The sequence below is a fragment of the Neolamprologus multifasciatus genome, chromosome 15 (genome assembly GCF_963576455.1).
Source record: "Neolamprologus multifasciatus chromosome 15, fNeoMul1.2, whole genome shotgun sequence".
Taxonomy (NCBI): Eukaryota; Metazoa; Chordata; class Actinopteri; order Cichliformes; family Cichlidae; genus Neolamprologus; species Neolamprologus multifasciatus.
In genome coordinates this window covers 7,475,433-7,500,757 of record NC_140453.1, presented here as the reverse complement: position 1 = coordinate 7,500,757, position 25,325 = coordinate 7,475,433, and the positions used below count along the sequence as shown (strand labels likewise).

At 40.0% G+C, this 25,325-nt stretch overlaps 2 protein-coding genes and 1 pseudogene across 2 annotated transcripts in view; all 3 read left to right on the top strand.

The window, feature by feature from the left end:
• The window catches only part of LOC146501464 (clathrin coat assembly protein AP180-like), a 29,273-nt gene extending 12,840 nt beyond the window's left edge, over positions 1 to 16,433 (top strand). Inside the window, exons 5-25 of the mRNA XM_085132615.1 lie at positions 72 to 174; positions 314 to 407; positions 519 to 630; positions 752 to 858; positions 971 to 1,012; positions 1,510 to 1,583; positions 1,766 to 1,771; positions 2,326 to 2,338; positions 2,429 to 2,562; positions 3,142 to 3,215; positions 3,431 to 3,445; positions 4,044 to 4,214; positions 6,529 to 6,627; positions 8,628 to 8,702; positions 9,049 to 9,135; positions 9,783 to 9,857; positions 12,529 to 12,615; positions 13,150 to 13,211; positions 14,100 to 14,183; positions 14,291 to 14,402; positions 15,038 to 16,433. Coding sequence (XP_084988741.1) covers positions 72 to 174; positions 314 to 407; positions 519 to 630; positions 752 to 858; positions 971 to 1,012; positions 1,510 to 1,583; positions 1,766 to 1,771; positions 2,326 to 2,338; positions 2,429 to 2,562; positions 3,142 to 3,215; positions 3,431 to 3,445; positions 4,044 to 4,214; positions 6,529 to 6,627; positions 8,628 to 8,702; positions 9,049 to 9,135; positions 9,783 to 9,857; positions 12,529 to 12,615; positions 13,150 to 13,211; positions 14,100 to 14,183; positions 14,291 to 14,377 — 1,601 coding nt within the window. The 3' untranslated portion in view covers positions 14,378 to 14,402; positions 15,038 to 16,433. The remainder of the gene's footprint in view (positions 1 to 71; positions 175 to 313; positions 408 to 518; positions 631 to 751; positions 859 to 970; positions 1,013 to 1,509; positions 1,584 to 1,765; positions 1,772 to 2,325; positions 2,339 to 2,428; positions 2,563 to 3,141; positions 3,216 to 3,430; positions 3,446 to 4,043; positions 4,215 to 6,528; positions 6,628 to 8,627; positions 8,703 to 9,048; positions 9,136 to 9,782; positions 9,858 to 12,528; positions 12,616 to 13,149; positions 13,212 to 14,099; positions 14,184 to 14,290; positions 14,403 to 15,037) is intronic.
• Positions 16,434 to 16,631: 198 nt separating this feature from the next.
• LOC146501463 (leukotriene B4 receptor 1-like) lies at positions 16,632 to 18,963 on the top strand (annotated as a pseudogene).
• Positions 18,964 to 21,149: 2,186 nt separating this feature from the next.
• On the top strand, positions 21,150 to 24,525 carry LOC146501462 (C-C chemokine receptor type 7-like). The gene has a single exon (XM_085132607.1). It carries the CDS (start codon positions 21,339 to 21,341, stop codon positions 22,170 to 22,172), a length of 834 nt encoding a protein of 277 aa, XP_084988733.1. The 5' UTR covers positions 21,150 to 21,338; the 3' UTR covers positions 22,173 to 24,525.
• The last annotated feature ends 800 nt before the right edge of the window (positions 24,526 to 25,325 follow it).

Here is a 25,325-nt window from a genome sequence, read left to right as displayed (position 1 = left end):
CGAGCAGACAGCAAGAAGCCTATTAGCTTTTTGTTCAACAATCAAATTAATTTTGATTTCATTTTGTGTAGGCTATGACATGTCTACATTCATCAGGCGGTATGGACGATACCTGAATGAGAAAGCCTTTGCTTACCGCCAGATGGCATTTGACTTCACCAGAGTCAAGAAAGGGTACGGTAAACTCGGTGTGCATGCAGTCATAGCAACACTTGGTCATTAGCATTTTCTTTTACATGCTTTTACTTAGCTTGTGGTTATAACCTGTAGCTCTTCTTTTATGTAAAATACTGTCTCTGTTGTGTTACCTCAGCGCTGATGGAGTGATGAGAACCATGACCACTGAGAAGCTGCTGAAAGGCATGCCTGTTCTGCAGACACAGATTGACACACTCCTGGAGTTTGATGTGCGTCTTTGCTTTGATTCGCACACTTTTCCTTCTTTTTCTTCTTCTTTATTTATTTGGATGAACAGAACCTCAGACAGCCCTACTTATCTCTGTCCTGTCTCCTCTCAGGTTCATCCCAAGGAGCTGAACAATGGGATCATCAATGCTGCATTTCTGCTTCTCTTCAAGGACTTGGTGAAACTGTTTGCATCCTACAATGATGGGATCATCAACCTATTAGGTTAGTAGTCCACTTAAAGTGAATAGAGTGCAGGGTTGTTTTTTTTTCATTTCACCGATGATAATCAAAAAAGATGGACAAGGTGTTTGTCAGTCAGCAAACCTCTTGTTTTTGTGTGCAGAGAAATTCTTCAAAATGAAGAAGAGTGAATGCAAGGAGGCCTTGGAGATCTACAAGCGTTTCCTGACCAGGGTGACAAAGATTGGAGAATTCATGAAGCTGGCTGAGGTAGCCTCAGCGGTCCTTTTTCTTTTGACTCACATAGTGACTGTAAAAACTGAGTTTGTGCAGTGTGATAATATTGTTTTTTAAATATATATATATTTCTTTTCTTTAACAGACAGTTGGAGTTGACAAAAATGACATTCCCGACATCAACTATGTAAGTTACATATCACAACTCTCAGGGTTTTTTAATCCCCACTTTGCAAGCGATGGGATCAAGAATATATCCATCTCCTCTCACACACACATGCATACACAGAAGCCCATGTCTCACCCACCACCATCTCCCCACCCAGTGTCTCCACCCAGGGGTAGTGGTGGATCTAGCAGACTCGGATGACGAGGACTGCCCCTTTAAACCTCTCGAGGAACCGGTAACCACAGAAACAAAGGGGTTATTTTGGCTGAGTGCCTGTTTACAGGATGAAGTGTTGGCACGTTGACCTTTCTTTAATTTGACAAACAAGTCACACAAAACACACAAATCACTCTTGTGTTTGTGTGTGCATAGACACATGCATGCAACTATTTTGGTGGGATTTTCTCTCACTCTTGTTTCTGGCGATTAAACCTCGGCTGGAATGTATCTGAGGAGATGATTTAAGATTTGTGTGGAGTTGCGATTCCAGTTTGAATTTTCTTTGTTCTGCTCAGGCTCCCAGCAGTATCCTAGAATCTCTGGAAACCCACATGAACGGCCTGGAGGATATAAAAGGTGGAAAGAAGGGGTAAGACGTAACATTTCTTTGCAACGTCATAGTAAAAACATTAGGATAACTCTTTCTATCTCCCGCTTTTGTTTTCACGAGTCGCCAATAGAAATATTGGTAGAAACAGGTTTTGTATTTCTACAGTTTCCTTTAACCCCTCCTCTCTTTTACTCTCCTTTACGTTGATTTGGAAACACCAGTGAAGGGTGAGCATATGTGTTATGTTTCGTTTGCAGTTTACTAACTATTTAGATGTATTTACTGTCCCACCTCTCGCCCCACCCTCCCCCAGGTAATAAATGTGCACATTATTCACATGTGAATTATGAACTGGATCAATCGAATAGTTCACATGTGGAAATGTGTGTGTTGGTGTGATTACATGCGTGACCTCTGGGAGACATATGTTTTGGTAAACAGCAGGTCACCACGTGTGTACTGTCATACGCTAATATGCAATGTGAATCGCTATATGAAGGGTTTCATTCCCAAGTCAAACTGAAAATGAAATAAAAGCTGGCAAAATCAGACTGATTTAACAAATCTTATGCGCTGGATTTTATTCTTGTTTTCATACTTGATTATATATTATGGTACTTTGGAAATGAACTCTTCATATGATCACATATGATGCAGTCTATCTTAAATGTTTGTTTGAATCCCCGATATTGACTTTAAAATGATCTGTAAAATTGAGCTTTTGTCAAGCAGTTTGTTTTAAGCACATCACTTATACCTCCTCTTGTTCTTCCACTTTCAGGTCTCCAACAAAGGTAAGATAACATTTAAAGTAGTCTGTTTTTTCTTTAGCCTTTTATATTGTGAATCAGCACTGAAAGGGGGCTTGTCTGTCTACTTTCCAGGGATCTCCTACAAACAATGTGTCTCCAACGTCAACTCCAGCCAAATCTTCAAATGCTGTTCCCACATTGCAGCCTCCTCCTGGGGACAGTGCTGGCAGCGCTGCTGCTTCAGCTGCTCCTGAACCGGCCGAAGAGTAGGTTCCTATTTCTAGTAAATACCCCGACAATACAACCTTTCAAAAAATATTGGATTTTGTTAACATCTATAAAATACCATATACTTACAGTGTATCTGTATTGTCAGTATTGCCAAAAGTAGTCACCACCCATCAGAATCAATCAATCCAATTCCAGCGTGGTAACATGATACGATGCCGCCTGTGCAACATGTCCAGTGTGAAATTTCCTCTCTATGAAATATTCCACAGTCAGCTGTAAGTGGTATTATAACAAAGTGGAAGTGATTGGGAACAACAGAATTTTAACAGACAGACAGAAATCACGAATTGTGATTTTTTGGTGTCTGCTTGCCCAGTTTAGTTTCTCATTTCATTTAGTTCACATGTATAATTTGGATGATGGGTAAATGATCTCAGAAGCAAGACATTTCCCACGATGTTGTCTCCACTTTTTTTAGTGCTAGGTAACAAAATGTCAGTCTAACAGTGCTATTTTAACCTCACCCAGCTGATTAAGTGCAAGTAAACTATTGATCATGTGCAGCAGAAAATTTTCACTCAGAAAAGTGTGGTTAAAACTTTATCATCTTCCAGTTCATTGCTAGATCTGGATCCACTGGCCTCTACTGGCCCTTCACCACCATCAGCTGGCCCCACATCTTGGGGAGGTAAGTAGCCCTCCTTACTTTAGAACAGCTGCTGGCTCGTCTGATATCATGCACGTGGTTTTCGTCGTAGTCATTGTTAGAAAGAACGACAGGTAATCTAGTCCTTTTAGTGAACACGTAACAGTCTATTTTCATTGGAGTTGACTAGAGAATCAAATCAAAGCTCCAGAATAAGACATATCTTCTCCCTGTTTCTTTGTTTTCTGCCTCCGTAGATCTTCTTGGATCAGGTGAGTGCAACTCCTCTTTACTTCACCTGTAGGATCGGGTCCAGACTAGTCCATTCTTAAAACCTCCTCCAGGTTGCCTTGATTTTCCTGGTTTTCTTGCTGTAATATGAAATTGAAGCAACCTGGAGGCAATATATTGTTTCTCTATTTAGAAAATATAAAAATAGACAACATTGCAGCAGTGTCACATGGTTACTTCCCTGTTTGTCTCCTCAAGCTGTTCTCTTAGTCTGAGTACTCTCTTTGTTTCTCTCTGCCTTCTCCCTCCCCTCCCTCCACATACTCCATTGTCTGTTTTTGGTTTATAATGGGGGCTATTTTGGTTGATTGCTTTTTAATATTTATTTCTTGGTTATGACTGGACAATGCTGGATCATTTGGCGACTTTTAATTTGTTTAAAAATACGGGTTTTTCTTCTTCTTTTTTTTGGCCACTTCTAAATGATCTTTATTGGGCTTTATTTGGATTGACCTTTCTTTTGGCTTTTTTTTCCTTCACTCTCACAACGGTGACTCCACTGGCTATTTTGGTTCCTCTTTGTGGTTTATTTTGCCTCCTTTCTATGGGGATTTCAAACACCCCTGCTGGTACTGGAAGAAATGGGCGATTCCTTGCTATCTGAACCCACCCTCGCAGCTGAGCCCACCCCCTCCCTTGCAGCGGCATCGCCCACTCCTGCAGCAGCAGAACCTGGAGTCTCTCTAGCTCCTCCCACTAGCACAGCAGCTGCCACCTCCCCTGGTGCCGCCAATGTGGATCTGTTGGGAGGTCAGTGGGCTTCCAGAAAATTCTCTACGAAGGAATCACTCTGGGAAGCTCAACTGTAAAACCCATCACACGATATGATAACACAGACGACTGCATGCTCAAACACGTACAGTATGTAGACAGAACTTTGCTGAATTATGGCAGTTGTTGTCTGTCCACTGCAAGCAAAGTTGTATCATCAAAAACTCTCACTGCGTACTGGATTGATGCACATCCCTATCAACTGCCTTAAAATTATAGCCCCACATTATTTAGTTATATTTAAACAGACTAAATACATTTGATTATGGATTAACCGTGTCAAAATATATACACTTAATAGCTTAAAATGCTACTCAATGTTTAGAAAAACTTATCACTTGAATTTTCACTTTTCATTTCCTAATGCCACATTTCATGACAGTGTAGTAGTCCCTGCCTCTGTTAGCATCTTTTTGACTTTGATGCCCTAAAAACAGCAATTTATTGACAAGATGCTGATCGTAATTTTGGCCGGTATTGATATTACTCAGCGTTAAAAGAAGGTGAAAAGAAAGAAATGCTTCCATGCAGGTTGTGTAGAAAAGATGGTTTGTGAACTAGGGTTTGCCATTTTGGAGGTTACTATGTTCATTTTCTTGTGACGTTGTTCATTTTCATGTGAGGGTAGAGTTGGGGGAACTATCAGCTACCTTGCAGCAATGCTGACTTATTTCACAAGATTAATCTGTAACTTATCACTGTCTATACTTCAGCAGGGTTATTAAAAGTGTTTCTTAGTGAGGAGACTCAATAGGTGTGCCTCTTGCTTTGGGCTCACAGAGTGTGCACATTAGTGACAGGAACACATATTGGGTGAACATGAAGGGTCTAACTACAAGGTGAAGATTGCAAAGTTTCTTCTGATAGAAACTCTACAAGATTTACAAGAAACTGTAAATCCAGACAGCGTTACCACCACAGGCCAAAGACAAAAAAGCCGGCTGACTGGTTAGGTTCCACTCCCAGGCATGCGTGGCTGTGCTGAGTGGGGTTTTTCTCGTCATAGTTGAAAGGTTTGCTAGATAAAGATTTGGGGGCAAAATAGGGCATTGTTAATTTGCAGTTGATGCATCAAAACCTGTTCAGTAAACTATCATTCTAGCATAGCTTTGAGAGATGTTGCATGCCAGTTGTTCTTGATCAGTTCATTGCTTGGCTGAATTTGTGCACAGCCAGGATTGTAGTTCTGGAACTTTGGCTTGCTCTTCCTGTGCTCCGTGACATAATAATAATCTACTGTATTACACAGAGTGGTATAGTGGCTAACGTGTGGTATAAAAAATTTCCTGTGTCTGATCTTGTAGCAACAAACAAAAAATCAGTCTATTACTAAAAGTACTGTGCACTAAGTGGTGCACAGGGTGGTCCGAATTATCCATGAGCTGTTATTTCCACAGCTAAGTACAGTACTGCAATCGCAACTTTTGTTTCAAAATGCTACGAGCGGAATTGATCAGATTTCAAGAGGTACATGAAATCTTGTCACCATTCAGGGTTGCTCCTTCTTGGAAGAAATTTACTTGGGTAAAGTGTGTAACTATGTGGGCAGTAACTATGCTTTAGTGTCATGAAAAGTGTCATTATTTAAATTATTAAAAGTGAAATTCTGATGTGAAAAATATCTCAATATAGAATTTAAATGAATGAACTAGCTAATATGATAATAAGAATGACTAACAAGCAGTTTAGTGATGAGTTGTGTTTTAATCGTTTATCGGTGGTACGCAGTTTTATGTGATGTGCTTTTTTGGGAAAGCAATCACATTTAATCACATTATTTTAATCCATACAAAATGTACAATCAGATTTAGACTTAATATTTCTACAGATATTCTCCACATACTCACCACATGTTCACTTTTGGCTTGTATATACACTGCTGCTCTCATGCATCCTGTTTGATAGGCCGTAATGCTTTTCTTTGATCTCTGAAAAGCAATTCTATCAAACCCTGTCACATGTCTACAGCTACAGATGGCAGCTGTAACACTTGTAGAGTCCTGGCTTATTCGGCTCTTTGTGCACTAGATTAATCCTTGCTGTAATGCCTCCTGTCTGTATTCCCATTTGCTCATTCACCTGTCAGTCATTGATGTCACATAACAGTTCTGTACGCTGCTGTTTCTAAAAGCTGAAAACAGCTTAAAAATGCTTCTGCAACTTAAACGCTTTAATCTTCTGTTCTTTTTTCTTAATAGTCTTGTTTTCCTCTGGCTTTTTGACTCTCTCTTTTTTATCCTTATTTCTTCATCTGTCTCTGTCCGCGTTTCTGTCTTCTCCTGGGGTTTTGCAGAAGCCTTCGCAAGTTCTGCTCCTGCCGCTGAGGCCTCCGCAGGAGCAGCTGAAGGTGGGGCTGCTGCTACATCCACCCCAGCTGCCAACGCTGGAACTGGTGGGTGACTAACATCTGTCTGTGTGAGAGAGTGTGTGTATGTGTGTCAGCCAGTGGCATACATGAGAAAGCAACAACAACAAAAAACACGCAGTTAAGCAATTCTTTCTTTACATGTTTTCTGCATGAAAACATACAAACAATACAGCAAAGCAAGTTAGCTAAAAACTCAAAACCTCAACAGGAGCTAATTTGTGATGCTAATATTAGCTTAATTAGCTTTAAAGATTTGCTGGCTTCAACAGCTATAGCTATCTAAAATAAAAACCAATTGTTTCAAAGTTGTTGTTTTTTTTATTACACAGAGTAATAAAAAACCTACTCACAGTAGAAAAGGTACATTATTAAAATAATGCTAGCTTTTGTTTATGTACGTTGAGTCAGGCTATCGTGGCTTTATATTTTCTCCTGTAACTTTTAAAAAATGCGCATATTTATTTAATTGTTTGAGTCAGAGTTTCTCATCAATAATTACTATATTTTACTTACATGCTTTATTTTCCTAGTTAGGAAGGTATTCTTTCGACTTCCGTGCATTTCCGTAGTTTGAACTCAGAACATGGAGATAACATGGGCACAACAAAGAGTTGTTAAAATGCAGGACTTTAATGGAATATGTTGTTTGTTATGTTGTTTTTGTATTTCTTTTATTATGACTGTGAAAGAAGAAAATGTTATAACTTTACAGAGAAAGATGTAGGTGCCTGTGGTTGTGAATGTGTAAACGTTAATGAGGGTTTAAACTCACGTCTTTGTGCAGGTAGTATGGATTCATTCATCATTACTGCTTGGGTATGGAAGGGAAATCTTGTTATTGGCGTTCAAGAGCAAGAATATTCATGCTTGTCTTTTGTCATCACAAGAAAACTTTAGACTTTCTGTTATGGAGAAGACTGCCTGGTTTTATTTGAAGTTCCTAACGTTATGGACTGTGAAAGGATTTAATATCCGCTCCAGTTGTTTGTCATTTTCTCTCCCATCATCACAGATGCTATTTATAGCTGTAACTGTTATGACTGACAGCAGGAGTATGTTGGAGCTCTGCACATTTTCACCTCCTATCATTCCCATCTGATGTTTTCCATTTCTCTGACCTCCTTCTTGTGGTTATTGCGGTACTCCTGTAACATACAGTATTGTGAAAAAATGTTGAAAAATAATGCAGTGAGTAGCTTCATAAGTTCACCCTCAAATCAGTAATTGTTGTGCTTGCACTTTTTCTTTGATGCAGCACCAGTTCTCAAAGGAACATTTTTCAAAGCATCTTGAAGCACTTGCTGCAGTTTTTCTGTGTCAGCCTGTCTCTCACTTTTCACTGTCTTTTTGTGTAAAGACAGACTGACGCATTGATATTGGGATCAGGCCTCTGTGGGGGACCAGATATCTAATGTCTAGAATTGACCTAAGCCTTTGCTCAGTGCCGTATGTCTGCTCTCTTTTGTATCAAAGTCAATGTCTAACATTCCCCTTCTCTCAATGTTTTACATTTCTTTCCTACCCCCAACACCCCCCATTTCTTCCCAAAAGACCCCTTTGCTCCCTCAGATGGTAGCACCAACGCAGCGTCTTCAGGTCTAGACCTTTTCGGCATGATGTCAGTGGAGAGCAATAACCCGGCTAGTTCCCTGGATGCCTGTTTTAGCTCCGGTGTGCCCCAGCCCTCCCCTTCCCATTCCCCTTCACCGCTCTTCACCTCCTCATCCAACACCATCATCACCACTGCAACCATTTCAGCTCCTATTGCCGCCAGCACCACCAGCCCTGGGATTGACCTTTTCAGTGGTAAACATTGGAGATGTGTGTGGTCCGGCATTAGTAACTATCGCATCATACTGAGGCAGGCTGGTGTCTTCTTGACTCTGTGGTTTGAGGCTGTTTGCCATTTGTTTTTGTCATTATTTTTATGAGGGAAAATGTGCACATGTTTGCAGCTTTGCCTCTCCAGTTGAAAGAGTTTGAGCTTTTTAATATTCCTCTCTTGGGTGCGCATGTATTTGTAGATATCTTTGACTCCATGCCAGACACAAGCTTCTCCAAAACAGACCCCGCTCCCAGTGCTGACTTGTTTTCAGCAGGTACCCTTTTGCACTCAATCTGCCATCTTGCGCGTGCTCTTACTCTCATATCCTGTCTTGCTGTTTGTGTTTTTCAGCTTTGTCCTTGGCTTTGATTAGGGAAGTAAAGAAGGAAATGAGATTGCTCTGTTATGGGTCAGCTGAAAGCCACTGAGCTGTCTGAAGCATTTAGTGAATGACACTTACCTCTTTTCTTATTCCGGCATGTACTGCGTGCACTGAAACTGAACTTGATAAAAGCGCACTGTGCATTATAATGAATAGTTTCCGTGTGTGTGTGTGTGTTTAGTGTGTATTTGTGCGTGTTTGGGGTCTAAAAACATAATCTCCACCTTGCCTCCTCCAGCGGATGTGTTCAGCTCCTCTGCCCCCATCCTCTCCTCAGCACCCCCATCCAAAATTGACACAGGAGCCATCATGAATCTGTTTGGTGGTGGGTAACTCACATGACCACCTCCCCTCACTCTGCCTCTCTTGTTCACGCTGAGGAAGCAAAGGACATAAAATGAAACAAGTGATTTTGAAACCATCAGGTTTTCTCCTTTATGATCATAGCTATTGTGATTGTTGCTGCTGTATATTTTGTTTTTGTTATTCATGTGGGTGGATACATTATTGGAGATTCGCACACAGATAGCTGAGATGAGTCAAAGTATTTATCAGCTGCTAATAATGACTGTGGCTCAAGATTTTCTTTCTTTTAAACTAAAAGTGGCTACACTACTTCAGCACAATTATACTTGCTCTCATTTATCCTCTAGAAAAATAGGATTATGAGCACAAATCTAACAACTAAAATTCCTTGCTGTGTATATCTGAGTGTTACATGTGAAAAGGCCATTTTTATAAGCAGTATGTGTGTGTGATGTTTTCATTTTCTGAAATCGAAAATCCTGCGCTCATGCTTTCAAGCCCTCTTTTCTAACTCTAAGCATTTTGTCTGACATTAATAGTGTGAAGCTGAAGGCTGATTGTTCCCCTTCTTTGCCTTAATGCTGCGATGGAAATGGCTCGACCCACTGCGACCCTGTCATGGAATGAATGGTGGACTGTGTTTATGTTTTTTGGTTGACCTGCCAGAGCCCACAGGAGGAGATGCTCCAGCTGCTGCTGCTGCCCCTGCTCCTGTTGCCCCCGGTGCTGAACTGATGTCAGGTAAATCCTCAGATGTGGAAGTGCCAACCTGAATGTGATCAGTGAAGGTTATATCATCATGTTTGTATGAAATAGTTCCCTCTCACTGCATGTTTTGTGGTCATGGATGGATTTCATAACAGATATTATGAGCACAGGTCTGGAGGCTCCTGAGCTAAAGCCTCTGTATTAAGATTTGTTTTAGTCGAGTTTAAAGTGGAAATAGATTGATGGTATTGTTTTGTAAAGTCTGTAAGCGTGGAATAAAAGAGAGAACATTAACCAGAGGTCCTCACAGACTGACTGGATGGGGTTATGGTACCAAACAAGCACGCTCATTTATAGAATTCCCCACTCAACAATTATTTCAATGATGGACTCATGCGCTCCAAATATGAGTCTATATTATTAATATATATGCGGTAACAAACTACTCACTCATCAGAACTTCACCTTTCAGACCATGCTCTCAGCAAAGTCAGTGCTGCTCAAGTTCCTTAAGTCCAAAGTCCTCCCCTCTGCTCTCCTTCCTCTTTTAAGGACCACCTTTTTTTGCTTTGGCTTGCTAAACATAATTTATAATGCTGCTGCACAGAGGAGCTACTCTGTTTTTTTTTCTGACACTTGCCAAAAACAAAGACAGTTGCATACTTGACATCAACAGGTTCACATGCATGTTCTGCAAATGACAGCACAAAAGGATTTGATTCATAATATTAGTAATAATATATTGTTTGAAGGCAGCACGGTGGCACGGTGGTTAGCACTGTTGCCGCGCAGCAAGAAGGTCCTGAGTTCAATTCCAACACACAGTCTTTCTGTGTGGAGTTTGCATGTTTTCCCCGTGTTTGCGTGGGTTCCCTCCGGATACTCCGGCTTCCTCCCACCGTCCAAAGACATGCAGCTTGTGGGGATAGGTTAATTGGATAATCCAAATTGTCACTAGGTGCGAATGAATGTGAGTGCGAATGGTTGTCTGTCCCTGTGTGTTGGCCCTGCGACAGACTGGTGACCTGTCCAGGGTGTACCCCGCCTCTCGCCCTATGACAGCTGGGATAGGCTCCAGCGCCCCCCGCGACCCTGAAAAGGATAAGCGAATGGATGGATGTTGTTTGAATACAGTAAGGCTTTGGTTGATGAGTTAACATGACTTAAACATATTTTCGAACTTTTATGTGTTAATAGTTCTGTCGACCTTGCTTCTCCTGCCTTTTGGGCCCTGGATGCCCTGTCCAAAAAAGAATAGGTCGGGGTTTCTGCTTAGCTCAGAGGCCCTAACCTGATAATTCATCCATGGCTACAGCTGTTCATCTTGTAATAACACGCACGATGCCTTGTTGTTGTCCTGCTAATACCATAATATCACTTTACAATATTTTACTAACACTTTCTTTGATAATCTTAAAATCGGTTTGCTTGCCAGACTAGCTGTTTCGTGTCAGTGAATGTATCACTTACTGTTTCTATTAACTTTGGTAATGGTTAATGAAATAGTTTGCTGTCAGCAGCTTCTCTTTGGATTGTATTTATTAACTTTTAACAGCAACATACATCAACATTGTTTGTGCCACACAAAATGGTGCATGTTGCTGCTGGCTTGGTTTTTGCTTCAGTTTCATGATAACAGCATCACATTTTGCTTATGATGACTTATATTCTTGGGAAAATCCTCCAATTTTTCTCACCTTTCAATACTTGATCCCTGCTCATGTGGTTCCTGGTCCTCTCCTTTTGTGCTGCTGGTCTCATATTATATAACTAATGGTCTGCAATACTTCTGCTTTAAGGCTTAACTCTTTCTCTTTTCCTTCCTTTCTATCAACCATACAATAACCTCCTTAGAAAAAAAAAACACTCTATTGAAAGCTCGTTGCATTTTCCCCTCTCTCTCTTTGGCATCTGTGCTTTTTTTTTTTTTTACTCTCCTCTCTTTCTCTCTCCCTTGCTCTCTTTCTCCATCTGGCTCTTGGGCTGGCTCATTTCTTGCTTCCTGCCATTTGATTGGGTGAGTCCCCTTGCTCTTTAACACGCTAATTTCCCACAGTGCACTGCATTGCGGTGGTGCAAGGCAAGCTCAGCTGCACTGTCTCCTGAAACACCAGATGCTTGATGGTTATGAGGACTGTGTGAAGTAGCAGTTATTATTCAGTGCTTCTTTAGCATTTAACCCAGCTTCATTCTAGCTTCAGTGCTTCTGCCCTCATGCCAGTTTCTGCAGCAGTCACAAACTCATGGGAAAACTACGTTAACGGTCACATTCTTGACATCATGTTTGATGCTATGCAGAAGCAAGCTCAGGTTTATATCTGTCCCACATATATATGTACTTTTAAAGTTCTTTATCTTACTGCAATTGATCATAACAGATGTCTCCTGAGTCATATATTTGATGGTTTTATGTTATATTCTATTTCACATGACTGAAATTCACTAAGATTTAGTATTTTCCAAAAAGAAACCATATGTCGTATTTTAAATGAACCAACTCATCCTCAGTAGGTTACATTTCAATGTTCTCTTTTCGCTGTTGTCATGGAGACATCTGTTGGTTGTCATGGTAATATCCCAAGTAATAAGAAGGCCTGCTCCTGAGTTGTAGTAGAGTGTGAGAATTGCTTGTAGTGAAGGATACTAATATCTCCCTCCCCTGTCCATCTTCTCCCTTCCTTGCTGTACCTCCTCCCTGCTGTAGTATTTGATGGCTTAGGGGATGTAATGAAGCCCACAGTGACTCCCCAGGCTGGGGATGTTGACACCTCTATGGCTAACATGGCAAGTAGTAAGTAGAGTTTTAGATTTCTAGATTTCTGGACTATGTAATGCAGTAAATTAACATTTTGAGAAATATGCTTGTTTGTTCTCCAGCAGAGATTCTTAAATTGCAAGATTTTATACATTTCATCTGTGTTTTATTCAAAATTGTTGCTTAAAGTTTATGAGGGCAAAGAGTCATTTTTTGAGTGTGTGACTCCATCTGACACTTAGTTCACAATAAAAAAAAAAGTCAAGTAAAAATAGCAGCAGTAGCTCTAACTCCCCTATAACCCACAAATATGTTTCTTTACACTTAAAATTATTTATGAAAGTAAATCATTCTTGTGAACTTTAAGAGTGCTTGTGTTAAAGATAAGCCAACTTATTAATCTTTCCACCTCTGTTAAAAGAAAGCAAAGAAACTCATCTACTAAAATGGCAAACATCTGCTTTAACTGACTGTCTTGTAACTTAGAAATCACTGCAGTAAATTACAAGTTACAAATGATGCGACAGATTTTTTTGCAGTACCTTTTTTCTCTCTTTCTTTCCTTCCAAGATCTCACAATGGGAACTCCAGCGGCCCCTCAGGTAGCTCCCCCAAGTTGGGGTGCTCCGATGGTAAATGTTGTCTGTGTCTTAAAGCATGGAGTGGAGCCGCATGCCAGCGACAGATAGGGCAAACCTGTAGCAGCAGTCACAAGTGTCGCCTTCATCACTATATGGAAAAGAAACAGGAAAAAAACAAAACAACTAATAACAAATGCTTATGTTTTGGAGATTTGTCCTCTTTCTTTTCAATATGGCCCAGCTCTCCAGGTTCCAGGTGTACCATAAAGCTAGGAAGCAGGGCATAAATTTAATTCAGCCTAATGTGTGTTTCTGGAATATTTACTGGAGAGTGATGGAGGGGGAAGTGATAGTACTGCATTAAGAAGCTGTTGCTTGGAAACAGCTATTAATTTTTGAGTTTTCTTTGAAACCTGATTGAGTTGAGGCAAACCTGGACATTGCAGTTGGTTTGACGCTTCCATCTGAAGGCTACATGAAACAAGCTTCTCTGCTCTCTGAACCTCTGTTCATATGCAAATAGACAACAAAAACTGAAGATGAAGTTGGGCTTTCTGTTGTGGCGTGTCCTCGTTTCTTGTGTGCCAGCTTGTTTTGTCCAGCATTCGGTGTGTCTGTCCTTTTTTTTTTTTTTTTTACCTTAAATTTTTGTTTTCTGTGTTCATTTTGCCATATTTTCATCTGAAATGTAGTATAGTAACATCCCACCTCCTCCTCTCCATCCCCTCTCATCCACACCTTTAGACCATACCCATGGGTGTCAGTCCTTTTATGGGGATTCACCCTAGCTTCACCATGGTAAGACCTCCAGTCCAGTCTAGTAATGCCCCGGCAGGACATTACTGGATAACTAATGGACAATCACCCCCCTTGGGTGGCCCTCACACACCCATAAAATAACAGACATCTAGTTTTATTGACTCTTTTCCATTCCATCAGGCCGGAGCACCAGTTGCTGGGGCTCCCATGATGCCAATGGCGAGACCAGGCTTCCCAGCCGCCGGGGTGACCCCAGGAGCACCGGTAACACACTAGATTTTTATTTTTTTTTACAATGGAAAATATTATTATTTGCACAGGTTACAATGACAAAAGAAAGAATATGAGTGCTAAAATAAGGTGTTTTACAGATGTCTCCTGGAATGGCCCAGAGCCCCAGGAAGCCTCCACCACCCAGGAACGCTCTGGATGACCTCAATATTAAGGACTTCATGTAGACTGACTGATCCAGAAACCCCCAAGGTACACATCTTTACTGATAGTATGCTGAAACTGCAGATTCCTCTCATTACGGATAACATTCATATAGTTTTTCTCTGTAGAACAGGCTGGGGTTTCAGCATAACAGTGATCTACAGCACTTCTACCATCAGTTATTCTGCTTAAGATGTAGACATGCTCGTTGCTTGTTGTAAACCTGTTGTGCAATTGCTAAACTAAAATATCTCATATGTCATGAAATAGCAAAGCATAAGGAGCCTTAAACAATAACCACATGCAAGTTCAATTTGATGCTAGAAAAGTGGTTCCCAGACCTGAAGATAAAATTAAGGGTGGTTTTTCTGAGGGTTTTTTTTTTTTGTAAACAGACAGAAGTCACTGGCAAATATCAAGATCTTTTCTGAAAGTAGACTTCACAAATTTTAAGTGATCAGCATTTACAAAATAAAATGTGCTAAAAGCTGCTTTGGATTGGGATCCACAACAGTACCGATAAGGTAAAGAAACCAAATGTGTGACGTTAGGGTTAGGGAAAACATCTTGTCACAGTAAATCAGATATCACCTGCCAGTTTCAGGCCGTTTAACAATAGTGTTAATAATGCAATATGTTGTGTCTGCTAAGCTAAGACAAGACCATGTTCTTTCTCTCTGTAGGTTTGTCATTGTGTCTGGAGCTCTGTGGATGTGGATGTCTGCACCCCCCCCTTTTTTTCTCAGCCCCTTCAGCCAGCCATCAACTCTTCGATCTTTGCCCCCCCCCCCCCCCCCCCCCTACCAGCCACGACCCCTGAAAGCAACCTGCCCTCTTTATCTAATGTTGTAGCACAACTGTGAATGTGAACCCTAGATACAGAAAAAGAGAATTCCGTTTATGTGTGTGTGGGTGTGTGTGTTATTCAGTGTTAACATTTACTTAATATACTACAGAAAAATTAACAAAAAAAATCAGTAAATGTGTATTTAGATTCATTCTGGATTTTGGCGTATCAGCTGACTTGGAATGGTGGATATATGTTGGTTTCTTTGCGCATCTCCCAGACGAGGACTGTGTTGTTCAATGTGAACTGTGTTCGGTGTAACTTCACTGGCCAACTCCCACTCCTCTATCCCTGTTGTTCAGACTAATACTGTTTATTGTCATTAAAGACTTGGTTGTACCCATATATATCTGATGGCCATCCATCCTACCTGTCTACTTCAAGTTTTTTTGGACGAAAGCTCCTTATCAAAATGTACTTAAACACCACTTGCACTGCAAATCTGGGCTTATCACTAAAGACATTAAAAAACAGTGTTTCGTTTCATTTTCACATTATCTTTTTTTAGGGATTGTATGAAACATGCAAAAATTGACATATGCATTTTAGACTATTTTAAATGACAGATTATACATATTTTCTTTATTTTAAGTGAAAAAGTGTATCATATATTTTTAGTTACATTAAATTATATGGTTGGATAAAAATGCAAGTAGACTAAAAAGTTTCCCACTTTGTACATACCTCTGAAGCTGTAACAAATACTGAGTGGAAATGTTGCTCAGAGTGTGTGCTGTGTCGCCCTTTGCTGGTGTGGAGTGGTACTGCATGATGACGTGAAACAGGTGAATCTGGGAGGCACTTTGAAAGAGCTCCATTCCTTGTTTTGTCTCTACGTACGATGAGTCCAAGTTAACGTGGAAACAAAGACACGAGGAAGTGTTTGTGATTGGCCTCAGTTGTTTTTGGGCGATTTGTGATAGAGCAGCAGTTGGTACATTTGTTCATGTGCTGCTTAAGGATAACGGGCTCACTGTAAAGCACTCAAGTATACGCTGGATGTTCTGTGTATTATTTCAAAAAGTGACTGTATCTTAATCCATTGTGGCATTAACAAAGTGTTGAAGGAAAAATAAAAATGGCACCTAAAAACAAGAAGAATGTGGATGAATATCAAAAATGAAGGATTCCTTTCTTTTGCTTTTTGTTACATGGATGGCATCACCCCTCCCTCCCTCAACCCCACCTGCATGTGAGTCCAAATGAGATGCAATAAAAGACACATCTGTTGATCTCAGTGACCTCAGCTTATCACTTATGCCTGCTTTGGTTTCTATCAGCACTATTTATATTTAACAACAAAAAACGTGTTTGTGACATAAACACTACCCAAAATAATGAAAAAGGAAACTGAAAAAAATAAAAGGTGGATATTCACAATTAACAATTGAAGCACATATTGTTAGAAAGAGGGGATTCATGAGTTTCACATGGTTGCTGGTAGGTAGCAGTGGCCTTGAAAATCTAAATGCAAAATTGCACAACAACAAAAACAGGCTGTAGTGACTCTAGTCATGCTTGCAAAAGCAAATGTAAGTTGTGCTATCCTATTATTAGATTCATATAATGAATCTAATATGATTGTTAGCTATCGGTCGCAGGGGGACATATTGAGCACTTGTGAACATTGTATGTTTTGCATATGTATACATTCCAAAAAAAAATAAATAAATCCCTTCTCACCCATCTGGGGTACTGCCTGGTGTGGTAGACCCCAGCCTCTATGGATCTTGTACTTAGAGCTTGTTCCTGTGCTGCCATGATTAGAGCCTCTTTGCTGTCTTTCACTTGATCTTTGTCCAGCCACTAGTAGGATTTCTGGATGTGAGCCACTTCCTCTATATGCTGGTACATACTGTGCAGGGTAACACACCTTATTTACTGCAGCGCTAGGGGCAGCTGTTTCACGGTGACTGCAATGAGCATCCAGCGTTACCTTCAGGTGGTGCACTTTGAGAGGAGGTTACATGAAGTTGAAGCATGGCAGCTGTTGGTTCCACTGTGGCTGGCTTCAATGATCCTGTCCATCCCTGCTTTAGTGGTTCAAAACCTGGACGACGATCAGCACTGGATACGCTGCAGAGTCACTACTCCTCTGAGGGCCAGAGGATTGCTGTGGTGTTCACAGGATTCCTGGTAGGATTTGTGGCATTTTTTGTCATAGCTTTTTCATACATCAGTCTCTACAGAAAAGTGAATCGGGCAGCCTTTTTCAACAATCCACAGACCACGAGACTGATTATCAGCATTGTTGTGACTGTTTTTGTTCTACGTGTGCCATATCGTGCCATGAATATTGTGGAGATAGTGGCTGTTTCCCTACATAACAATCCCGTGATGAAGTTTTGTGAGGACACCTGGAATGCTTTTGCCTCTGTAACATTTGTAAACAGTGCCGCGAATCCGCTCCTGTATGCCTTTACTTATAACCCTCTTGAGGCAGGCGTTGCCGATTTGCAACAGTTGAAAACTAACAACCTGATTACCCCACATACATATTTTATGAGTTTTTTTTTCTCAGAAGTACCACTGCAGGACTTGGTTGTGCATTAGCAACAAAAAGTTTAATTTGAGCCTGAGAGGGTTAATCGTTTTTTCACTCTTTGCCAAAAAATGCTAAATGTGTAATGGAAAATATCTGAATTCCCCCAAATTGGACTAAGGCAGGGGTCAGCAACCTGGGAGCTGCAAATACTTTTTGACATCTAAAATGAAGATAACACTTAAAAAAAAACAAAAAAACTTTATGCTTTGTATAAACAAAAAAAAAAAACAGAAAAAAAAAGAAACACACCGAGTTGAAGGTCTCATTTACATGAGTTAAAAAGCTGAACTTAAATTATCCATTGTCACAGGCTGGGTCTCTGACCCAGTATTTTGTGTTTTATTTTGTAATTTTTGAAGTTTTCATGTTAGTTTGGTTATAAGTTTGTGTGTTGTTCTTATTTAGGGGTTAGTGGAGGTTTAGGTTAGTGATTTTTTATCATCTGTCTCGTTGGTTTCTGTGTTTTGGTTCCTTGTCTAGTCTGTCATGTGTGTTAAGCTTGTGTTGTCATGCCTAAGTCTGCATGTTTCCTGTTTTATTTTGAAAAGGGTCTTCTGTTCTATGTTCATGTGGTTAGTCTTACTCTTTCCTGTGCATCATTATGTTTATCCTAGTCAGCTGTTTCCTCATGTGTCTCCACTTCCCCTGATCGCCTCGTGTGTATTTAAGTCCTCTGTTTTCTGAATGTCATTGTCAGGTCGTTTGTTATCCCCACCATTGTCGTAGTCATTGCCATTGTTATAGTCTTAGTCATAGACCTTCATAGTGTTTGTTTCTTGGTGCTTAGGGTTCCATGTTTAACTCCTGCCATCATCCAAATAAAGGATCGCTTTTGTTTAAACCTGCAACTCCTCGTCCACATCTGCTTTTGGGGCCTGTCTCAAAAAACACACCGGCGCACCCCATCGTGACATCAATGGAGCCAATGAGAACCCAGTGAGAATCGATAAGTAATCAGCTCAATAAGTGATATTGATAATGGTATCGCTAAATTCCTATCAATTCCCATCTCACTGATGCAGTAATTTGCAACAGGTGCTACAGTGTCGGACAGACTCCATACTACATCTGTAATGAGGAAAAGCCTGATTTTTCAAGGACATATGAGATGTATGAGTGCACATGTGTCTAATAAACTGGCACCTCTTTTTGTTTTCCGGCACTAACAATTTCTGTGTTTTATTCTTCTTCTTCTGTGAAATAAGCTTATTAGCCCAGTACTACAAGCAATGCTCCAGCGCAGAAGTTAACTCCCTGAGAACTTCATTTATGTTAAAGCAATTCTTCAAATCTTCCACTCATGTCCATCTCAGCATCCTCGTCTTTTCCGCTATGCTCTGTCCAGCTTTCACATTTGGAACTGACTACAGCAATGATGTGTTTGGTTAACCCGGACATTCAGGGGGTCTGCATGTGAATGCAAAAATCCATCATTTGTATTTTGGCACTCCACAGGTAGTGTGCTGATGTTAGCTTATCCTTTGGAGTTATGGACTCCAAAGCAGCCTGTAGAGAGGTGCACCGCAGTTGAGAATGGATCGTTTTTGATAAAGCAGGATTCTGAGATAAGATATTGTGGTGAACTCCAGCAGAGTGTGCCGGGGTTGTTCCTGTGGATGTCTCATTGATTCTTTGGAAACCTGCTTATCTTCCCAATTTGTTCCATCATTTGAGCTCAAAGTGGGGGGGAAAAATGCAAGGGCAGGCTGTATGCAGGTACTCATCTACATCCCAATCTGGTATATAACAACTTTAATTATGGGGTTATCTGCTGCTTTTGCAGTTAAACTGTGAACTTCAAATTCATGTTAATTGGCCTTTTTAAGTGTGTCCTGTCATGAGCATGTTATTACCACACGCACAAGGCCAGAGCAGATCTAACCTGTTTTGTTTTTTAACACTTGTTGCTTTATTTTACAGCCAGCCTTACTGCTACATGCAACAATGATTAATTCAATTCAATTTCAATTCAATTTTATTTATATAGCGCCAAATCACAACAAATGTCGCCTCAAGGCGCTTCATAGATACAGAGAAAAGCCCAACAATCATATGACCCCCTATGAGCAAGCACTTTGGCGACAGTGGGAAGGAAAAACTCCCTTTTAACAGGAAGAAACCTCCGGCAGAACCAGGCTCAGGGAGGGGCGGCCATCTGCTGCGACCGGTTGGGGTGAGAGAAGGAAGACAGGATAAAAGACATGCTGTGGAAGAGAGACAGAGATTAATAACAGATACGATTCAATACAGAGAGGTCTGTTAACACATAGTGAGTGAGAAAGGTGACTGGAAAGGAAAAACTCAATGCATCATGGGAATCCCCCGGCAGCCTACATCTATTGCAGCATAACTAAGGGAGGATTCAGGGTCACCTGGTCCAGCCCTAACTATATGCTTTAGCAAAAAGGAAAGTTTTAAGCCTAATCTTAAAAGTAGAGATAGTGTCTGTCTCCCGAATCCAAACTGGAAGCTGGTTCCACAGAAGAGGGGCCTGAAAACTGAAGGCTCTCCCTCCCATTCTACTTTTAAATACTCTAGGAACAACAAGTAGGCCTGCAGAGCGAGAGCGAAGTGCTCTAATAGGGTGATATGGTACTACAAGGTCATTAAGATAAGATGGGGCCTGATTATTTAAGACCTTGTATGTGAGGAGCAGGATTTTGAATTCAATTCTGGATTTAACAGGAAGCCAATGAAGGGAAGCCAAAACAGGAGAAATATGCTCTCTCTTTCTAGTCCCTGTCAGTACTCTTGCTGCAGCATTTTGGATTAACTGAAGGCTTTTCAGTGAGTTTTTTGGACATCCTGATAATAATGAATTGCAGTAGTCCAGCCTAGAAGTAATAAATGCATGAACTAGTTTTTCAGCGTCACTCTGAGACAGGATATTTCTAATTTTAGAGATGTTGCGCAAATGGAAGAACGCAGTCTTACATATTTGTTTAATATGTGCGTTGAAGGACATATCCTGGTCAAAAATGACTCCAAGGTTCCTCACAGTGTTACTGGAGGCCAAGGTAATGCCATCCAGAGTAAGAATCTGGTTAGATACCATATTTCTAAGCTTTTCAGCGCCGAGTACAATGACCTCAGTTTTATCTGAGTTAAGAAGCAGAAAGTTAGTGGCCATCCAAGTCTTTATGTCTTTAAGACATTCCTGCAGTTTAACTAATTGGTGTGTGTTATCTGGCTTCATGGACAGATAGAGCTGGGTGTCATCTGCATAGCAGTGAAAATGTATGCTATGTCTTCTAATGATGCTGCCTAGGGGAAGCATGTATAATGTAAACAGAATTGGTCCTAGCACTGAACCCTGTGGAACTCCATAATTAACCTCAGTGTGTGAAGAGGACTCTCCATTTACATGCACAAATTGGAGTCTATTAGATAGATGGTGGAATAATTCATTCCACAAGCTCGTCATGATCCACACCTAATTTAAATGGCAAATGTATGCATTAGCATAACTGTTTCTCTGTTATTAGTTCCTCTTTGATTCATCAAAGGAGAACAGCTTGCTCACCATATCATCATGACTTGTTCAGTGCATGACAGTCAGCAAGCTTGAAACTTACCACAACTCGGCTCCACCATGGTTACTTATAACGACAACTCCTCTGCTGGAAATTCATCTGGAACCTCTTTGGACTCCAGAAGTCTGATTCCTGCAACAGTGCTGTCCATCTGCTTCCTGCTGGGATTCCTTGGAAACATCGCTGTGATGATTCTCAAGCCAAACTGGGAGAACATGTCCAGTCTGAGCCAGAGTTTGATGCTGAACCTGGCTGTGTCAGACCTGCTCTGCATGCTTACCATTCCACTGTGGACATACTCTGTTCTCAATAGTTGGACCTTCGGGGTTGAGGCCTGCAAGTTGGTAACATACCTTGGCTACTGCAGTGTTTATGGTAGCCTACTGACTGTGACTGCAATGAGCATCCAGCGTTACCTTCAGGTGGTGCACTTTGAGAGGAGGCTACATGAAGTTGAAGCATGGCAGCTGTTGGTTCCACTGTGGCTGGTTTCAACGATCCTGTCCATCCCTGCTTTAGTGGTTCAAAAGCTGCACAGAGATCAGCACTGGATACGCTGCAAAGCTCACTACTCCTCTGAGGGCCAGAGGATTGCTGTGGTGTTCACAAGATTCCTGATAGGATTTGTGGCATTTTTTGTCATAGCTTTTTCATACATCAGTCTCTACAGAAAAGTGAATCGGGCAGCCTTTTTCAACAATCCACAGACCACCAGACTGATTATCAGCATTGTTGTGACTGTTTTTGTTCTACGTGTGCCATATCGTGCCATGAATATTGTGGAGATAGCAGCTGTTTCCCTACATAACAAGCCCGTGATGAAGTTTTGCGAGGACACCTGGAATGCGTTTGCCTCTGTATCATTTGTTCACTCTTTGCCAAAAAAGTGCTAAATATTTAATGGAGAAGTTCAGAATTCTCCAAAAGCTGCCCGAGTTATCAGATATCACTGCAGAAACTGCTCAGTGATGAAGGTGCTGTGGTACTCTGTGTTTGTCACAGCAAACTGTAGGTATTTGGTGGTTTTATGATGACATCTTTTCTCACATCAGCTGTGTGCTGATTACAGCTGGTCCTCACCCAGAGCTGCAAAACAACATGTTTGTATAGAATGCAATGTTTGTTGACATGGAATCAGGTAAACATTCAAAACAAAGTACCCAGTATTAAGTGATATACGTATAATTTTACCATAAATTATAGTATAATCTCCATAGTTTTTAATCTTGTTTAAATCATCATTATAATCATCTTTAACTGTTATCATCCCCTATTGCATGCCATACTTCAGACATCAAATGCATACAAGTAGATCTTAAATGTCCAAAACCAAATCAATTAGCTTTGCAGAATAAACCTAGCCAAGCACCGACCCTGCCAATGCTGAAAGCAGCCAGTCCAAAAATCACGAGTTAGCAAAGAAGGAATAAGTAGTATATTTTCATAATCCTAATCCTAATACTAATGATGATGATATAGTTTATAGTTATAATTCACAAAGAAAATGTAAGTTAAAAGATGTTTAGTTATCTTTTCTTTCTTCACTTCTTTTTTACATTTACATATTATTACGTTTATAAGTCTTTACAAATGCGCCATATTGTAGTGGTTACACAACTGCCCAGAAAAAGATCCTGCGAGAAGGCGCAGTGCTCTTCTGTTGAGTTCCCCCATCTCATTAGGTCTATTATCTCCAGCTGTGCACCTGTTATCGTATCCCCTCATTCTCATGTATTTATGTAATTTTTTATTATTATTATTATTAATTTTTTTACGGGGGGGGGGGGGGGTCCTTGCTGATTTCCCCGTGTTCTGGAATTTTTTTTACTAATCAGCATAAATGATTGCTTTGAGTTTACTCCAGCCTCCTGTGTTTTTTCATCTGGGTCAACAATAAGCAGCTTCCAAGCAAAAACAAAACCAATAATAACAAGAAAAACATTCCACCTTATTTATTTTCTCCTTCCTGTATAAAAGATAAAATCTTTTATTAAATAAAGATGCATTGTGTTGTTTAGAGAGGGATCTGACAAGGGTTTATCTCGTGCTTTTGCAGTTCAAAATGTCAGTTGACAGGAATATAAATGTATCATTTGTGAACATATTTAGAGGAATATTTTCATTTTTTGTTATTTATAATTGAATGCTGCTTCAGATAAGTAAATAAATAATACACACACACATACACACACACTTGTTTTTATATCTTAGTGAGGACATCTAACGATCAAAAATGAATGCCCAACCCTAACCCTTAGGCGAAACCTAACCACAACCTAATTGTAACCCTGATACTAAAACCACACCGGGGACGATCATTTTATCTGTTTTACTGTTGGTTCACATCAGTATATGTAAAGCTGCTCAAAAGATGAAATGTTTTCTTGTATGTTTTTTTGTTTTTGTAAATGAAAACATGTACAACGCTACTTATCTTTTCTCTCATCACTTGTGAAATCTGTCACTGCCTTCCCTGTTCCAGCAAACTTTTGAACCAATTTGACCTACAGGCACATACGGGGTGCATGGATATGTGTTGTCTTAGTCTCCAGTTATTCTTTTGTTTTGTCGTCCTTTGGAGCTTTGTGACATAACACTGACTATGTGTATTTCCTGGTGATTTCTTGGTTTTTTTCCGGGGTTTTTTTTGGATTCTCTTCCGGAATTCTCTGTGTTTGTGGAGCTCTGAACTAATACTCACTTAATGAGTGTACTCCTCCCTACAGTTATTTGCATTCGGGTCCATGATAAACAGCTCACACAGGTTACATACAAAAAAGGGTCATGCAAATACCCATGAGGAGGAAAAATACAAAAACCAAAGAGCTCTTGGGTGCAAAGAAAACCAACACATTCAAAACAATAAAGCTTTTGTTAAAATAAGAGTTCAGAGAGAGGAACATGGGTATGGGTTTACCTTGCACTTTTGCAGTTAAATATCAGGTAAGAGTCAGCAGTTTCAGCAGTTTCTGCTCCAGAGATTTTGATCTTTTTTGATGATCGGACCATCGTTTTGTTAGTCTGAGTCAACCTTTCTTCCATTACAGGGTAACATGATGGTAAACTGATCAAATTACTAAAAGCAAATGTAAAAAAAAAAACAGACCCCACACAAAAAGGTCAATATCCAATTCTATGACATAAACTTCAATGTGTGAAAAATAGTGTTCAACATTTTAGGTGTAATCAAAGTGTATTCTTTATCTCAGTAGTTGGAGGTTCAACATGGAGACCTATGATTTGGTTCATGTGCACTGTAAAACCTAATAAGTTCACAGAACTCAAAAATTGTTGTGTAACAGACTACACAACAATTTTTGAGTGATGTTTTTAAAAGTTTTAAGTTTAACTAAAATAAAAATTATATTTGCAGTTGCCTTAAATTACCTCAATGTTAACTCATAAATGTTGATATTCCTCAACTTATAATTAGGGAGTAATAAACTCAAAATGTTCAATATTATTCAACTTAATTAAGGTGTGAAATACACTCAAAATATTTTACATATTGCAACTCATACGATGTGGGAAATAAACTCAAACTTTTTCATATTTTCTAACTTATAATATGGGAAATAACACTTAAAATCTTCGATATTTTTAAAATACTGTGGGAAATACACTTACAAATAATTCTAAACTGTTTGCCCAGTAAATTATAATCAGCTAAAAGTGTTAGAAAACATGAAAGTAACAACACTAACAATTTAACAACTTTTTATTAAACACAATGTGCTTTTAAAAAGGCACAAACAACAGAGCCCACTCATAAAAAAGTGCTTCATAAATAAAACAAGAGAAAAAGACTTCAAGGGTCTCCATCTCAATTCTAAAATTCAATAACATTTTCAGTATTAACAGCAATTGCAGCTATTAGAACATTGAGGCATTTAACACTTACTGTACCTTGACAGCTGCAGCTCACTTTCTTTTTTAAAAATACATAAAAAAAACAGTACTGGTTTCCACTGCTGTACTTATAGGGAACAAACATCAAGGCAGTGCATTTATGTATTAGGCAACAGAACATTAAACATGAATAGTGC

What these genes read in the sequence shown, in the direction of transcription:
- LOC146501462 (XM_085132607.1), top strand. Translation starts at nt 21,339, where the DNA reads ATGGTTACTTATAACGACAACTCCTCTGCTGGAAATTCATCTGGAACC.